General features: G+C 46.1%; 2 protein-coding genes across 8 annotated transcripts in view; one reads left to right on the forward strand and one right to left on the reverse strand.

Annotated features, from left to right (window-relative positions):
• PHYH (phytanoyl-CoA 2-hydroxylase) overlaps nucleotides 1-3,905 on the reverse strand; it is a 59,114-nt gene extending 55,209 nt beyond the window's left edge. The window contains exon 1 of the mRNA XM_077264596.1: nucleotides 3,521-3,905. Coding sequence (XP_077120711.1) covers nucleotides 3,521-3,589 — 69 coding nt within the window. The 5' untranslated portion in view covers nucleotides 3,590-3,905. The remainder of the gene's footprint in view (nucleotides 1-3,520) is intronic.
• Nucleotides 3,906-3,963: 58 nt separating this feature from the next.
• Nucleotides 3,964-16,547, forward strand: LOC143775892 (uncharacterized). Of its 7 annotated transcripts, none has more exons than XM_077264603.1 (3): nucleotides 3,964-4,085; nucleotides 6,193-6,253; nucleotides 6,342-16,547. In XM_077264603.1, the coding sequence occupies exon 3, from the start codon at nucleotides 14,159-14,161 to the stop codon at nucleotides 15,026-15,028; it is 870 nt and encodes a 289-aa protein (XP_077120718.1). In that variant the 5' UTR covers nucleotides 3,964-4,085; nucleotides 6,193-6,253; nucleotides 6,342-14,158; the 3' UTR covers nucleotides 15,029-16,547. The 7 variants fall into 7 exon arrangements, with proteins under 7 accessions (XP_077120718.1, XP_077120717.1, XP_077120719.1 ...); XM_077264602.1 differs by lacking the exon at nucleotides 3,964-4,085 and having other exon boundaries at nucleotides 4,420-6,253; nucleotides 6,342-6,408; nucleotides 6,619-16,547; XM_077264604.1 differs by lacking the exon at nucleotides 3,964-4,085 and adding an exon at nucleotides 4,420-5,337.
• The last annotated feature ends 2,318 nt before the right edge of the window (nucleotides 16,548-18,865 follow it).

Consider the following 18,865-nt stretch of genomic DNA (forward strand, 5'->3'; position numbering starts at 1 on the left):
CGGCAGCTGTATTACTGGTACATAACGATGGTATACACAGATATACGGCAGCTGTATTACTGGTATATAACGATGGTATACACAGATATACGGCAGCTGTATTACTGGTACATAACGATGGTATACGCAGATATACGGCAGCTGTATTACTGGTATATAACGATGGTATACACAGATATACGGCAGCTATATTACTGGTACATAACGATGGTATACGCAGATATACGGCAGCTGTATTACTGGTATATAACGATGGTATACACAGATATACGGCAGCTGTATTACTGGTATATAACGATGGTATACACAGATATACGGCAGCTGTATTACTGGTACATAACGATGGTATACACAGATATACGGCAGCTGTATTACTGGTATATAACGATGGTATACACAGATATACGGCAGCTGTATTACTGGTATATAACGATGGTATACACAGATATACGGCAGCTATATTACTGGTATATAACGATGGTATACACAGATATACGGCAGCTGTATTACTGGTATATAACGATGGTATACACAGATATACGGCAGCTGTATTACTGGTACATAACGATGGTATACACAGATATACGGCAGCTGTATTACTGGTATATAACGATGGTATACACAGCTATACGGCAGCTGTATTACTGGTATATAACGATGGTATACACAGATATATGGCAGCTGTATTACTGGTACATAACGATGGTATACACAGATATACGGCAGCTGTATTACTGGTATATAACGATGGTATACACAGATATACGGCAGCTGTATTACTGGTATATAACGATGGTATACACAGATATATGGCAGCTGTATTACTGGTACATAACGATGGTATACACAGATATACGGCAGCTGTATTACTGGTACATAACGATGGTATACACAGATATACGGCAGCTGTATTACTGGTATATAACGATGGTATACACAGATATACGGCAGCTGTATTACTGGTACATAACGATGGTATACACAGATATACGGCAGCTGTATTACTGGTATATAACGATGGTATACACAGCTATACGGCAGCTGTATTACTGGTATATAACGATGGTATACACAGATATATGGCAGCTGTATTACTGGTACATAACGATGGTATACACAGATATACGGCAGCTGTATTACTGGTACATAACGATGGTATACACAGATATACGGCAGCTGTATTACTGGTATATAACGATGGTATACACAGATATACGGCAGCTGTATTACTGGTATATAACGATGGTATACACAGATATACGGCAGCTATATTACTGGTATATAACGATGGTATACACAGATATACGGCAGCTGTATTACTGGTATATAACGATGGTATACACAGATATACGGCAGCTGTATTACTGGTACATAACGATGGTATACACAGATATACGGCAGCTGTATTACTGGTATATAACGATGGTATACACAGCTATACGGCAGCTGTATTACTGGTATATAACGATGGTATACGCAGATATACGGCAGCTGTATTACTGGTATATAAAGATGGTATACACAGATATACGGCAGCTATATTACTGGTATATAACGATGGTATACGCAGATATACGGCAGCTGTATTACTGGTATATAACGATGGTATACACAGCTATACGGCAGCTGTATTACTGGTATATAACGATGGTATACGCAGATATACGGCAGCTGTATTACTGGTATATAACGATGGTATACGCAGATATACGGCAGCTGTATTACTGGTATATAACGATGGTATACGCAGATATACGGCAGCTGTATTACTGGTATATAACGATGGTATACGCAGATATACGGCAGCTGTATTACTGGTATATAACGATGGTATACGCAGATATACGGCAGCTGTATTACTGGTATATAACGATGGTATACACAGATATACGGCAGCTGTATTACTGGTATATAACGATGGTATACACAGATATATGGCAGCTGTATTACTGGTACATAACGATGGTATACACAGATATACGGCAGCTGTATTACTGGTACATAACGATGGTATACACAGATATACGGCAGCTGTATTACTGGTATATAACGATGGTATACACAGATATACGGCAGCTGTATTACTGGTACATAACGATGGTATACACAGATATACGGCAGCTGTATTACTGGTATATAACGATGGTATACACAGCTATACGGCAGCTGTATTACTGGTATATAACGATGGTATACACAGATATATGGCAGCTGTATTACTGGTACATAACGATGGTATACACAGATATACGGCAGCTGTATTACTGGTACATAACGATGGTATACACAGCTATACGGCAGCTGTATTACTGGTATATAACGATGGTATACACAGATATACGGCAGCTGTATTACTGGTATATAACGATGGTATACACAGATATACGGCAGCTGTATTACTGGTATATAACGATGGTATACACAGATATACGGCAGCTATATTACTGGTATATAACGATGGTATACACAGATATACGGCAGCTGTATTACTGGTATATAACGATGGTATACACAGATATACGGCAGCTGTATTACTGGTACATAACGATGGTATACACAGATATACGGCAGCTGTATTACTGGTATATAACGATGGTATACACAGATATACGGCAGCTGTATTACTGGTATATAAAGATGGTATACACAGATATACGGCAGCTGTATTACTGGTATATAAAGATGGTATACACAGATATACGGCAGCTATATTACTGGTATATAACGATGGTATACGCAGATATACGGCAGCTGTATTACTGGTATATAACGATGGTATACACAGATATACGGCAGCTATATTACTGGTACATAACGATGGTATACGCAGATATACGGCAGCTGTATTACTGGTATATAACGATGGTATACACAGCTATACGGCAGCTGTATTACTGGTATATAACGATGGTATACGCAGATATATGGCAGCTGTATTACTGGTACATAACGATGGTATACACAGATATGCGGCAGCTATATTACTGGTATATAACGATGGTATACGCAGATATACGGCAGCTGTATTACTGGTATATAACGATGGTATACACAGATATACGGCATCTGTATTACTGGTATATAACGATGGTATACACAAATATACGGCAGCTGTATTACTGGTATATAACGATGGTATACGCAGATATACGGCAGCTGTATTACTGGTATATAACGATGGTATACGCAGATATACGGCAGCTGTATTACTGGTATATAACGATGGTATACGCAGATATACGGCAGCTGTATTACTGGTATATAACGATGGTATACACAGATATACGGCAGCTGTATTACTGGTATATAACGATGGTATACGCAGATATACGGCAGACACATGGAAGCATGACAATATGTTCCATAGAATTCAATACCATTGTCCTATATAATGTCCACGCCCGTGACCACCACTACTGATGTGGGTGGGAGATGCCCGTGTGCCCGCACCCCCTGTGCCAGGCTCTGCCTGGCTGTGCCCAGCCCACTACCCTCCCTCTGCTCCATACAGGAAGGATACGAGGTGTCCGTGGAGGACGGACAGGCGGCCTCCTGCTCCGGGAGCGATACCACAGCTCTGGGCCTGCATGCTTCTACGGTCCGTCACTTTGTCACCTACAGCTGGTCTGGAGGGCACAGAGCGGCCTCTCTACCGGCCTGATAAACCTCCGTGTCCGGAACCTCCTCCTCCCGACCGGAGCCTGCACCGCCCCGTGCAAAGGGCGAAGGGCGCAGCGCGGTGATAGGGCGGGTACTGCCCGGCGGGAGAGAGCTGCCACCCGGGCACACAATGTGAGACAGACACAGCTGCCCCTGGTAGCGGGTGACGGCAGCCAGCAGCGCTAGTTCCCATGCCCGGTGCACACACCAGTACCCCGCTACGTGATGGGGCAGTGGAAGGTGCTCTGGCGCTGAAGGCTCTTAAGTGTAGAAAGAAGCGGGCACACAACTCCCAGGTGTCATTTGTTTCTCTGCCTCCCCATTTTCAAGAGCTCTGCTTGCTTCCAGTGAATAGATTTTTTTTTAAATACTAGTGGGAGCTGAAATCAACTCACAATGTTCGGTGTAGAAAACTGGCCCTAAGGGTAAGTGCCCACGGTCAGTGATTGGCAGTGCTATGGACGCAGCACATGTCCGCTCCGTCCAAAGTGCTGCCACTATTGAACACAGGTGATTCTGCATGTGTCCATTGAACCGTATGGAATCACCGCGTCCAATACATTGTACGGTGATATTTATCTTGCGGAGTCGTGAGCATTTCCGCAAGATAAATAGACATGCTGCGGTCTGGAAAGACACGCCACATGTACGGCTCCGCAGGTGTCTGTACACACATAGTGGACATGGGATTTCTTGAAATGCCATCCACTATGCCGCTGCGAGTTGGACTCTGAGGATGTGCGCAGCCGTCCAATCTGCAGCGTTTATCGACCGTGGGAACATATCCTTAGACCTCCATAGCCATCGGCCAAATGCTCCGGACTCGCATGAAAGTTTGGCCACACATTCATTTGGTTTCCATTGGGACAACTCTCCGTTCTCCCAATAGAAACCGGAAAGTTGCTGGCAGACTCCTGAGAGCCTCTGAACCCAAGCAGCGTTATCCTTGTCCTACAGGATATCAGGAGCTGCTGTACACGGAGAGACCACTCTTCCCACCATCCGCCATACACGTACACTGCACGGCGGAGCAGCCGCCTTGTACACAGCCGACGCTGGACGTCAGAGACTGATTTTTTTCTATGTCACGCAGTATTATTAGAGTGAAGTATATAGATATCTGGTCCAGAGATGTAGATCTGTTTGTCATCAGCATAGAGGTGATACTGCAAGCCATGAGATTCTATGAGCTGTCCCAGGCTGAAGGTGTATATGGAGAAGAGCAGGGGCCCTAGGACTGAACCTTGCGGAATTCTGACGGGGCGAGATGAGGAGGTGGTGTGCGAGTGGGATGTCTGCTCTGTTAGGTATGACGCAATCCAGGATAGGGCCAAGTCTGTGATGCCAGGAGATGAGAGGGTATGCAGTAATAGGGAATGGTGCACTGTGTCAAAGGCAGAGGACAGGTCCAGGAGGAGGGGGGGGACAGAGTAGTGTCGCTTGGCTTTGGTGGTTAATAGGTCATTGGTGACTTTGAGCCCGCCATATGGCGTCATTAATAGACTTTGAGCCATATGCTCTGCATTTCTGTGTGAACATTGCCACATACAGATTATTTGTTTGCACAGGTGTACCAAGCGGCCAATTCCTGATTGTAGGCTGGCTGCCTTATCGGTATTATTGCATCTGGGCATTTGCCGCTGCACCTTGGATAGTGCAATTGGAGGCCTTGGACAGGTAAGCATCTCTGCCTGTGGAATGTTTTTTTTTGGTCATTGGTGACTTTAGTTAGGGCAGTTTCAATGGAATGCTGCGGCCGGAAGCCAGATTGTAAGCGGTCCAAGAGGGAGAAAGAAGAGAGGTGGAAGGACAGTTCAAGATGGATGTGTTGTTCCAGTAGTTTTGAGGCATAGGAGAGAAGTGATATGGGGGGATGGCTAGATACAAAGGATGGGTCAAGAGAGGGCTTATTGAGGATGGGTGTGATTGAGGCATGTTTGAAGCATGAGGGGAAAACACCAGTTGTTAGGCTGGTTTCACATTTGCGGTTGCGTCCGCAGCATTTGTGCTGCAATTTTCCGCATGCGCTGTGTATTCCTATCTTTAACATTAGGGATGCAGGTGCCTGCAATTGGTTGCGTTTTGCTGCGTTTGACGACGCATGCGTTGTTTTGTTGTCTGCGGTGTTGCGCGGTAAACACTACATGTAGTAATTTCAGAGGCGTCAAGTTGCCACCTCAAAACTTATGCGGTTGTTAGCGGAAGGAATGTGCCAAAAAAACGCATTACGGTCTATGTGAACGCATGCGTTCGCAAGCACATGCGTTTGCTTGCATTTGTTAACGAATGCGTTTTACCACAGGAAAACATGTCTAGACACTGATTAGCTACCCCCCACATACATACTGATAAAAGGAGGGAGTGGGCATTGGCAGGCCACTACACAGCGGACTGGGAACAAGAGCAGACGCAGGAAAGCACCTTTGAGGAAACCACACTCTGAGCAATGTATCAAAGCCAATGTCTTTATTTTCTATTTTCTGTCTCTATATGTCCTAATTTTCTGGCATTTTTTTTTTCTGCATGCATTAGAATGTCATCTTCATCTGAGGAGCAACGGCTTGGGCCTGCACAAGGTGGAATTGATATTGAAGTGAGTACTCACCTCTTCAGATTGGTAAGTATTCTCCGTCACATCTACACATGTGACAAATTTTTTTTTCCTTTTTTTTTTTGAGCAGTTCTTCCACTGCGGCAGAGGCTGAGCAGGAGCAGCGTAGACACGGTCGGGTGGCAAGGTGGCAGCGGGTAAGTATACCTGGCTGACTGTTTATTGTATCCTGACTTTACTATTCTTGAATATTTATTTCTTTACTTTCCTCTTTCTTTACCTTTTTCTTCTTGACTCCTTTTTTTTTCTTGACTTTAAATATTCATGCCAGTTTTCCGTCTCTGTTGTTTTCTTTCTTTTCCTTATGTTAAATGTCTCCAACATTAATGTCTTTATTTATTTTTTAGGATCCAGAACAGGATGAGGACCTCATTGACAACGATATCCTCATCTCTCTGGTCCATGAGCGAGTCCCGTTGTGGGACACCTGGGTTCCGCAGCACTCGGACAACGTGATGATCCGGCGGCTATGGAATGAGGTGGCCAAAGCGATATGGGATGGCTGGGACAACGCCCCGACTCGGGCTTGAAATGCATTTTGTAAGTAGTGCAATGTGGGGTGCTGCAGCAGTAACCTTGGCCGGGATCACACAACTGTGTGTGATGAGAGAAACTCCTGAGAGTTTCTCTCATCACACACAGTTGTGTGATCATGGTCAAAAGTGCATTGTCTAATCATTATTTTTATTTTTCAGCAGTGCTCAAAGTCAAAACACGTTGGCGTTCGATGAAGGATCACTTCAACAAGGACCTTCGTCAAGAGAGAAGGGTTCCTAGTGGTCCTGGAGCAAGGATCCGCAAATATAAATCTCACCGCATCCTTGCATTTTTGAGACCGGTCCTTGCCCAGAAACATAAGTATTTTTTGTGGTGTAATTGGTTTTGTTGTATTGCCTAATCTGTATTTTTCTATTCCACAGGAGTTGGCGCTTTACTATTGTAAATGTTTGGTACTAATGTTTTTTTTTTTCTTTTTTCACAGCACATGGAGCAGCACTCTTGACCCTGGTTCTGGAGCGGTCCTTCATCAAACAGCCATGGACCCATCCCAGCCATCCAGCAGCGCTGCAGCAAGTGGACCTGCAACACTGACTGGAGACCAGGAAGCTGGTCCATCAGGTGTTCCCCTGTCCCAGTCCTCTGCCTCTTTTTTTTGGGTTCTTGCCGGCAGCGTCAGAGGGCCTCGGACAGGTCACTCATGCCCAAGTTTTTGCACTTGAGCTCGGTCTTTCATGATGGACTCAAGGCGATGGGTAACCGACTGGATACTGCCATAAACCATATGAATACACTTATCCAGGATGTCACCAGAAGCCTTGACCAAGTGAAAGCCGACCTCCAGAGGCCTGCACATCATTTTTTCAATAAAATAGAGAAGGGCATGTCGGAACACCTTACTCCTGTTCTCCATCTTAGTGTCGTGCAGGCCTGCAATGCCGCTTACGTGCAGGCTATGCAGCAGAGTTGGTATTTTCAGCAGACAGTGGCGGCATTTCCACCTGTGCCAACACTATCAAACTTCACTTCAATGCCGACCTCTGTTGCATATCACTGCACGGCCACCACCATTCCAAGCACTGCCGAACACCACTACAGCACCACCACGCCGAGTGCTGTTGGACAGCCCACCGCCACCACCATGACAACTGCTGCTCCTGCTTGGACCTCCTCCACTGCCACCACTATGCAGCAGCAGGACCCTGGCATGGCCTTCCCCGCCACCACGATGCAGCAGCAGGACCCTGGCATGGCCTTCCCCGTCACCACTGTGATAGAAATATATATATCATGTAGATCTCACTTGCATGTATACTCCTCTATAATCATATATACTTATATGCTCACAGCTAATATATACATTATAATCAATGGTTTAAAATGGTTGACACAAACTGATATAACCCAGACAGATCATATGGGGTTTTCTATCCCAAAAGCAGAAGAGTGTCAGATGTTTGGTGACTGCTGATCAGATGTCTCCACTTTGTCCTAGACACAGAACTCAAGTTTAGTTGCTTAATCCGCTGTCATATGAGCATTAGTCACAATATTCCATATATGTTTAGATAACCAATGACAGAGGAGCTAGACAATATGGTAATTAACTAACCACCCCTGACAACCCCTAACCACTCCTTTCTATGTGAAAATATAAAACTATGTATGTACAATAAAGTATCAGTATTGATGGAATGTTATTGACACAATAATGTTGTGCAGTCTCATTCTTCCTTGAGCGCTCAAAATACTCAGTCTAATTGGGAGCGGCCACAGCACACACAGGGATAAGATTTATCCAACCCAAATATTTCCATAACATTAATGGCGCCCAACGTGGGGCATGGATGAAACGCACACGTGGACCCACTACTGACCGGAGATACGGAAGTTGTAGCCGTGGCCTTGGCACAGGGGCAGGAGACTGCGCAGCTCCATAAGTAAGGTAAGAAATGTTATCATCTTACCTGAAAGTCCCCTGTGCCCAGTCCTTGTCTATGCCTCTTGCCGGTCAGGTGTGGTCATCAATTCCCAGGTAGTGTAAAAAATCCGTAGCCACGAATCCACCCTGGGAGGTGTCTGCTGTGTGCCGTGTATGTGTTTGTGTAAAATCCGAGAGAAGAAGGAAAAAGTGATTTTTGCTTATGGTGGCTGGGTAACAGACAGCAGGAGGTCAAATCGCTGAATAAGCTATCACAGATTCCCGTGCAATAGGAGAGACAGGAGGTCTCGGGACAGGCAGTTCCATTATCCAGGCTCGGATGGTGATAGTTAAAAGGGCTGCCACAGATTCCCGTAGCCGGCGGCCAGTCAGGACGACCGGAGCGGAGGGTGGTAGAGTCCGGCATATGCGTGCCAGTGCGATTGACAGTTGTCTGTTCCCAGAACGGCCTGCACGTGTCACAGAATTAAAAGGGCATCTCTCGGATTGTCTATCTGTTTCTGTTTGTGTCATGTACTATTGCCGCTTTAAGGGCATATAACAGTAAAAGAAAGTTTTGGGGTTTTTTTTCTTTCTCTCATGAACTTCCTCTTTTTTCAGCTGAAGCAGAGAGATATGCATTGTAAATCACACTGTCACATGGGTTTTTTTTACTGACTGTTTTCAGCTGCAATGCTGGCTATGTGTAGTTTTTTTGGGAAGAAGTTAAGTTAAATTGTATCTATCATTTTTGATGTGACATACATGTTTTCAGATATGTGATTTTAGTGACATTTGATATTATTGCAATAGCATACGGAATAAAAAGAGGAAGTGTGTCTCTGACTGCATTTGAGCGCAGAGATTCTAAAAGAAAAAAAAAAGGAGAAGAGCCGTTTTCATTTTTAATTTTTTTTACTCTCTTAAAGGGTCTTTTTCTTTTTGCGGCATTTTAAAATTTTTAATTACGTTTTCCTCAATCTTCAATCTCTTTACCTTTTTATTTTTTTTATTTATTTATTTATTTTTGGAAAAAGTTTTTTTTTTTCCTTTCCTTTTGTATCAAAATTTTGAGTTTTTGGTTGTGAGCTAAGTTTTTGACGGTTTTTCTTATCGTTTTGGGTTTTTCTTAGAGTTTTATATACTCATTTTTAGAAGTTTTTTTTTATTATTTAGCACTGTTTTCTTTTTTCATTTTTGTGTGTTTTTCATTTTTTGCTTTTGCCATGGGGAATAAAGTGGCCGAGCAACAGGAAAGTCTTTTATTTCCTGATGAGCAAACAGCCCCTAGATAGTGGCAAAACACGAAGGTGTTAAGTATGTGAAGATTTTTGGAAGGTATAAAGTACGTGAAATTCATAAGAATGGCAGACTTCAAGCTGCAGAGTGGCATGTCGTAGAAGGGAAAATAAGGGAAGTTAGCTGATGTTAGATTGCTGAATACTAATACATGGTATGAAGTAGCAGCAGAGCTTACATCGTTTAGGTGGTACAGAAAGTTATGTGAGCAAACCAGGAAGTGATTTTTGTGTGTATAAGACGGGATATATTGGATCTGCGCAGTCTGCTTTTAGCAAGATCCATGGTATAGGTAGTTATTTTTGCACAGTATGTGGTGCGCCCCGTCTCTCCCTACAGGGAGAAGGCATCATTGCTCCACTCTATTGTTCTCATTCTGTTGTCAGTCTTTTCTCTCTGCATTCTTCTGTCAGTCTTTTCTCTCTGCATTCTTCTCCCTCGCTCTCTTTTCCTCTCCTCTTCCTCCACACTTTTCTCTTCTCTCTCCCCCTCTCTATCTCTCTCCTTCACACCTTCCATCTTCTCCTCCCTCTTCTCCTCACCCTCGCTCTCTCCTCCTCCACAACCTCCATCTTCTCCTCCCTCCTTTTCCACTCCCCCACCACATCTTTCTCCTCCTTCTTTTCCTTCTCCACACCCATCTCTCCTCACCCTCTCTCTCCCCTCCTACTATTCCTTTGTCTCACTCGTCAACCCCTCCTCCTTCTTCTTCCTCTTTTTTCCTCTTCGTTGCCGGCTGGGCCAACGCCCAATTCGAACAATATGGTGCTTACAGCACAAGGTTTCCCTCTATGCCCCTGGCACAAACCAGCCATTGCCATTTATGATATCGGGGAAAGAAAGTGAAAATCCCCCTACACACAATGCAGTGGGCAGCCCCCAGACGTATCAGGCAGCAGACAGCTCAGCCCTGGGTGCAGAGGGGGGAGGAATGATATCAGAACGAGCTCACTGACAGATCCTCCGTTACCTCATTTCAGTCAACAATATTGTAACCCTTAAGGTTTTACATGAACTTTGATATCACCATGTATTGATAATGTACAACTTCAGCACCGGTCAGAGCTGCCTACATTCACACCAACATACAACTATAAGCCTAATCCATCACAGCTTCAGCAAGGGGGGAGACATCCTCACATAAAAAGCAACTTCTAAGTCCAAAATCAGTCAGTGTATGACCCCAGTACAAGCTATCACAACTATTCCTCTGATGAAGAGGGAACATCATACATGCTGTCCAGTACTAGGAAAAAGAAACCCACAGGCACCAAGAATGCAGGGGCAGATAGAGGCACCACCATTACACTATGTGCACTGCACTTCAAGTCAGGTGACAATCTTCCAGACCCAGGGATGCATCCCATGCCATTTTACCGAAGAAAGTAGCAGAACCAGTGAAAATATGCAGCCACCTGGAATGATCTCTGGGCCATGAATGAAAATAGAAGCAGGTGATGCACTCTGGCCAATCATGAAGGAACAATTCAAACTTCCAGCAGAATCAGACGTACACGCTTGGGAGTCAGGGCCACAGCTAATTGAACAGCTCAGAGAGTGGGCCAAAGGCAGATTGGCAGGACAAGCCATGACATGAGCCAAGATAAGACAGAGTCTGTAAAGAAGTTTCATGGCAGAGTAATGCAAGTATTCTAAGACTTGGGCTTCACCATTCATGACCAGATACACAGGCCTTTGGGCATGGACTGAGACAGCCAATCAGGAAACCACTGATAGTGGCTAGGCCTGAGAACAGGTCAATAGCAGTGGACTGACCCAGCAAAATGTTTTATGTGCGCCTAGGAGACTGTTTATTGCCGATTGTCACCAAAACTGCCGCCATTATAGCACCACAAAGAGCGCAAAGAAGGAAAAGGGTGCCGTGCTGCTGAGAACGCCAGAAGGGAAGCCAGAGGTGAAGAGGTGTGCCGATCAACACACCGGAAGAACCGCTGCAGACTCCAGAGAGGAGACACCGACCTCAATAAGGTTAGCAAAGGGGAGAAGCTATGTTGGAGCACGGGGAAGAAGTGATGGCAGATGCAGCCGCAGCCCCTGTAATGCCCCAAGACCTTGGGTTGGATGCAGCCGCCGGTCTCATGGCACCCCCGGGCCTCGCCACGAATGCACCTGCAGGCCCCGTCTTACAACCGCAGCTTCAATCAGCAGGCTGGACCCCGCTGCCGCTACAGTGCCCATCATGCCATTGTCCACAGTAGCCAAACGGACCGAGTCCCAACCAGGATTGCAGAGGACGGCCCCTCTCATGGTGACTACTAACCTGGAAGCGCAACCACCCTACAAAGACAGAAGTAGTGTCAAGGGTTACATCTGTGGCAAGTTTGGCCATTTCCAAAACCAGTGCAGGGCACCCACGCCCCCGAAGAGACTGGACCCATGCAACCCAAGAGTTGGTCCAGAGAAACAGGTCAAGGAGGAAGTGCAGAAAGCAGTGAAGTACCCCGTCCATAGGACAGAGGCAAGCAAGCCAGGCCCGCAAGACACTATGCTCCTGACATGTAAAGCTTCATCTGCAAAACCACTACCTCAAATTACTCTTAAAATGGATGGCGTTGTCAGATCCAAAGTGGTGCAGCCAGAAGTGTGATGACACCTGTGGAACTCACTGATCCCACCTGCCTATCAGAATCCTCTGTGTCTCGCATGGGCATTGATGGTCAAGTCAGACATTCTCAGCTTACAAAGCCACTGAGCGTGTGCACTCAGCCAGGACACTCTATCCTGTCCCAGTTTGTGGTGTAAAGGACCTGCCACTCAACCTGCTGGGAGCGAACCTACTGCAGAAGCTGAAGGCAACCACAGTGTTCCAGGGAGATGGGACAGTGACACTTTCTTCATCCCTGACCTGAGAAGAGTCATGCTGGCGGCCCTACAAGAACATTAAACAATCGAGGCCTACCCAAGGAGGTACTGGATGTAGTACCGGAAAGTCTATGGTCTAAGGGACCCCAGCACATGAGAAAACCTCAAGTTGCCCCAGTACAGGTGTCACTCAAGCCATGTACCCCATACCCTCGTAAGGCCCAGGCCAGGCCTAGAGTCAAGCTGCCTCTGACCAACTGAAGGTCTACCTGGAAATAGGAATCATTGTTCCTCGCACATCGCCTTGCAATACCCTGCTCTCCTTTTCCCCGTCAAGAAAAAGACTGTAAAAGGAGAGCCAGCCAAGTTCAGAATGGTATATGACCTGAGAGCTGTGAATGACACCACGGTGCTTGAAACTGCAATTATGCCGAATCCGCACACTCTGCTCTCAAATGTGCATGCCACAGCAAAAGTGTTCACAGTGAACAACCTGGCTAACGTTTTCTCCAGTGTTCCAGTTCATCCGGAAGACCAGTTCCTGTTTGCCTTAATGCACCAGGGGGGACACCACACATGGACAGTGATGCCACAGTGGGCCCAGAACAGCCCTCCACAGTTCACTAGAGCAATGTCCACAGTCCTCACCAACTGAGTCACAGAACAAGCAGAAGTAACCCTGCTACAATACATGGACAATCTACTCCTTTGTGCAGTTGACTTTGACACGTGTAAAGCCCTTTCCTTGTATCTCCTACTCTACCTGGCGGAGTAGCACTGCAAGATCTCAAAGAACAAAGTCCAGTGGTGTCTGAAGCAAGTTACGTTCCAGAGACACTGTATTGCTCACCAGGCGAAACACCTGACAGATGACCGGAGGACCACAGTGGAGAAGATGGTTCTACAGGCCTTCCTTGGCCCCGTTCCTCCTGACTGATGCAGTCTTCAGCTCATTCAAGAAGTTAAAAGGCACAGTAGTCTCAGCACCAGCACTAGGCCCATCTGACTACGAGAAGCCATTCCGTCTCTACTTGATGAGAAAAGAAGGCCTTGCTACTGGAGTCCTGACATAGCTTCAGGGGGGAAAGCAGAGACTTTCGGACTACTTTTCAGCTTGCCTGGATCCAGTTGCAAGGGGAGCCTCTTCCTCCCGCTTGAGAGCAGCAGTTGCAGCACACGCCCTCCTGGACAGGACTACTGACGTCAGTGGAAAAACCATTGGAAATCCTGGCTCTGCATGACATCTCAGCAATCCTCAACCAAACCCAGCTAAAACATCTCTCCACCGCCAGGCATCTTCGCCTCCAGTGCTCTCTACTCCTGCCCAACAATGTCACCATCTCCAGATGCACAGTCCTCAACCCGTCCACTCTACTCCCACTCCCAAGGGGGGATACAGATATGGACCCTCAGATAAAAAGTCTGATCAAAATCTGCATGACACCTTCTGCAGGGATCTGAATTTGCTCCGGACGGATGACCATGATTGCTTCAGCATCATGCAACAGGAAACAGCAGGACTACCCAAGGTGGCAGAAGAGCCACTGACCAACCCAGAGTTGATCCTCTCTGTGGATGGCTCCAGATTCGCAGATGATGAAGGAAGATGTGCAGTGACCAGCAATCAAGAGATCCTGTGGTCCAGAAGTCTGCCGCCCAGTCTGTCAGCCCAGGAAGCAGAACTGATAGCGCTGATGAAGGCCTACCAGATGGCAGAAGACAAGACTGAGAAAATGTATACCGATTCAAGGTACTCGCATGGCATAGCACACGACTTCGGACCCATCTGGGCTGCAAGGGACTTCATCACAGCAAGCGGAACAACTGTGAAGCATCATGGAGCCATTAAGGACCTGCTGAACACACTTCAACTTCCAAAAGTGGTGGCAGTACTAAAAGTCAAAGCGCATGGAAAACTAAGCACAGTAGAGGCACAAGGCAACAACATGGCGGATATGGCAGCCAAAGAAGCAGTCAAGGGAAGACAATATGGAAAAGTGGAAGAGGTCGTAGAGCCGGACGGCTACATGACGACTGAAGACAAGAAACCTGACCAAATGACGTCCTGTGATCTGCTCAAAAAGCTGCAAGAGCAAGCCCCAAAGGACAAGAAGGAATGCTGGATACAGAAGAGAGCAGCACATGAAGAAGGAAGGGTATACTCAATGGACTACAAACCCTGTTTACCCCGAAGCATGTACCTTATCGTGGTCTAGTGGGCACATGGGCCCACACACAGATTAAAGACACAGATGAATGATCCGATTGGTGCTTACTGGTGCGCTCCAGAAATCTCCACCCTAACAGCCAAGTTCATAAACAGCTGTCTGACCTGTGGCCAATGCAACCCTGGAAGAATGGAGAAAGTTCCCATACATCATCTTGCCAGACCACCGTACCCCTCCCAGAGGATCCAGATAGACCACATCCAAATTCCGCCAAGTGGAGGATTCGAATATGCCCTTGTGGTCGTGGACATGTTCTCAGGATGACAGCCAGAAGCTTTCCCAGTGAATAACCAGTCAGCAAAGACTACTGCAAAGAAGCTACTCTCAGATACGAGATATGCAGCTATGGGGTCCCAGAAGTGATAGAGAGTGACCAGGGACCCGCATTCACAGCAAACCTCACACGAGATCTAGTCAGCAGTAGGGTCAGACTTAGGCCTACACACTCCCAATCACACTACTTAATGTAAGGCATACTTCCAGAGGCCCAGCAAAGCTGTCACCATATGAAATTTTGTTTGTGTATAGTCCCAGGTTAGGGGTATCCTTTCCCTTAGCAGCTATGTAATATATTTTGTCTGCTTATGTAATTGAAACCACCAAGAAACTTGCTAACATCCATTCTCGAGTTTTTTTCTTCATTCCCAGATCCAGATTCAGTGTCCAGTATGCACTCCTCGAAGCCAGGAGACTGGGTGTTAGTGAAAAAGTTTGTAAGGAGAACACCACTCGATCCCAGATTTGATGGTCCTGCTCAAGTGCTGCTGATGACACCAAACTCTGTGAAACTGGAGGGAAGACCCACTTGGATCCACTCATCGCATGGCAAGAAAGCTCCCCTACCAGAAGATGACACCCAAGCCAGAATGATGTTGTGGCCTGACCGAAAAGATGACCTACCTGATAAAGACTACACATCGCTCACTACACATGCTATTGACTAAGAGACTGATTGCAACGAACCCCCTTTAGGGACAGATCTCCTGACCGCCCATTTGCGAAAAGTCTGTACGGAGTGGGGCACAGGCGTTAGGCTTGTGTCAGTTCGCCGACAGCACAAAAGAGTTGCAGCACTTTGGGACAGGAGGCTAGGATTAGGGCAAGTGATATCTAAGGGGGGCTTGTGATAGAAATATATATATCATGTAGATCTCGCATGTATACTCCTCTATAATCATATATACTTATATGCTCACAGTTAATATATACATTATAATCAATGGTTTAAAATGGTTGACACGAACTGATATAACCCAGACAGATCATATGGGGTTTTCTATCCCAAAAGCAGAAGAGTGTCAGATGTTTGGTGACTGCTGATCAGATGTCTCCACTTTGTCCTAGACACAGAACTCGTTTAGTTGCTTAATCCGCTGTCATATGAGCATTACTCACAATATTCCATATATGTTTAGATAACCAATGACAGAGGAGCTAGACAATATGGTAATTAACTAACCACCCCTGACAACCCCTAACCACTCCTTTCTATGTGAAAATATAAAACTATGTATGTACAATAAAGTATCAGTATTGATGGAATGTTATTGACACAATAATGTTGTGCAGTCTCATTCTTCCTTGAGCGCTCAAAATACTCAGTCTAATTGGGAGCGGCCACAGCACACACAGGGATAAGATTTATCCAACCCAAATATTTCCATAACACCACGATGCAGCAGCAGGACCCTGGCATGGCCTTCCGCTCTACCACCACGATGCAGCATAGCCTTCCCCACCACCATGCAGCAGTCGGACCCTGGCATGGCCTTCCCGACCACCACAACCATGCAGCGGCACACGGACCCTGACAGGTCGGCCACCACGACCAGGCCGCAACAAATGAGCCCACCGAGGCTCCCCAGTTCCCCAAAAAGGGAAACAAAATAAAAAACAAAGGACGATCTCAATCACTTCCCCCTCACCTCCCAATGTGTCTGTAATGTCAGGTTTGTCTCACCCTTCCAGTGTGTCTCTGCCCTCTCATGCATCAAGCCCCATCCCCGAACTCCCAGACCCCACTACTTTAATTGCCCCTTCTGCCACCCCTGCGTCGTCCACAGTTAGCCAGGCCTCAAAGCTACACACCTCACAGTTCCGTCATTCTACCCCAAGCAGGCTCAGTTAATTTTTTGTTAAAAATAAATGTTAATGTTTTTTGCCCCGAATACTGTTCGGTTATTTGTTAGGTGTCGAGTTCCCGCCGCTGCACAGGGGGAAATCTCGAACCACCTCCGCTGCGGTCTCCCATTCTTCTCCAGCCGCAGTGGAGCCTGCTCAGCAGAGACGACGGTCCCAGCTTCTGGCTCAGGCAGATACTGTGCGCTTGGTTACTGCTGCCCTTCCAGGCTCTGCCCTTGTAACCAGCACTGTTCAGCGGCGAGCAGATGCTCCTGGGACTAAGTCCTGCTTTTCCTCCACTGAGCATGCCCAAGGGAAGACCTCTCATTGGAGTTCAGGGGTAACATGCTCAGGTCCTGTAGCAGCTCGTATTGGACCATTAGGAAGGTCCCGGAGAGCTTCCTCTATAAAAGGTTCGCATGGCCGCATGGATGAATGACTATCGATGGATGAAAGCTCCTTTATCATTCCCATTCCTAGTATTGTTGACTGCTCACGAATGGTGGACGCTATCTAGCGCCCGACAGTGCTACCTGCACATCTAGCACACGTTACAGTGCCTTTTGCAGTGCCCGCTTATATGGCACCATGCGCAATCAGAGCGCTTTCCTGACAGCCTGTCAGTGTAGGGTGGGAATTCCCGCTTGCACTGCATCTGACTCGGGGCGTCCTCAGGCGCGGGCTCAAAAGCCACAGAGGGTTAGAGCGAGTCCAATCACCAGATTAGTGGGTTCCCTATGAATCACCCCCACTAGTGTCTTACAGCTGCACCCTGTCTGTTAACAGGGCGCAGCATATTTTGACGGCTCTGTGAAGCTAGAGTTATTCACACAAGGTGAAGTCTAATCCACGTGTGAACAAGTGTCCATCCGCCATTATTCAGCAGCAGGTACCATCTCTGCACTGTGGACCCCAGGCTGCGAATGCACCTCATAGCTACCTCTTTACTATTTGGTGCATTCCGCTAGCCCTAACAGTATTTTGCCGCCAGCAACACACACCGTGTGCTTGATAAACACACTGCGCCGTACACTTTGTTTTTTGCCACCTCATAGCTACAGTAATTATTAAGTACAACACTGCATCTTTGTGTATGGAGCTATGAGTTGTCAAAAAATAATATTACTTTTATTTTCTCCATAATCTATTCAGTCTGCTTAATCTGTGTCGCAGACTGAATAGACAATGGCGGTAATACAAAGCAGAACTATACTCAACAGGTCATGTGTCAAAAAACTCATTAGTTATGACATCTGACCTGGTGAGTAGATAACTGCCTTGTATAACGTCCATTTTCGCTTCAGGCTACGTAATTTATTTCACACAAACTGAAGAGACGATGGAGGTTATACAAGGCATATCTATACTCACCTGGACAGGTGTCAGAAATAGTGAATTCATGAAGCTGGGTTTTGTGCTCATGAAGTCATTATTTCTCACACATGACTTGATGAGTATAGATCTGCTTTGTGTTATACCTCCATCGTCTCTTCAGTCTGCGTCCAATAGATACTGCAGAACAGAATCAGGATGCAATGACGTCAACTACCTTACCACTAGCAACCTATGTGTTTTTTAGAGGAAATACATAGGAGACTTGGTAAAGATATAAAAAAAATATTAGGAACATTTAAAACATAACTAGTACAGACCCAAACCCAACAGCACATTTTATTGTCTTGCCATACCACACGTCCAATATCA

The sequence above is a fragment of the Ranitomeya variabilis genome, chromosome 5 (assembly GCF_051348905.1).
Source record: "Ranitomeya variabilis isolate aRanVar5 chromosome 5, aRanVar5.hap1, whole genome shotgun sequence".
Taxonomy (NCBI): domain Eukaryota; kingdom Metazoa; phylum Chordata; class Amphibia; order Anura; family Dendrobatidae; genus Ranitomeya; species Ranitomeya variabilis.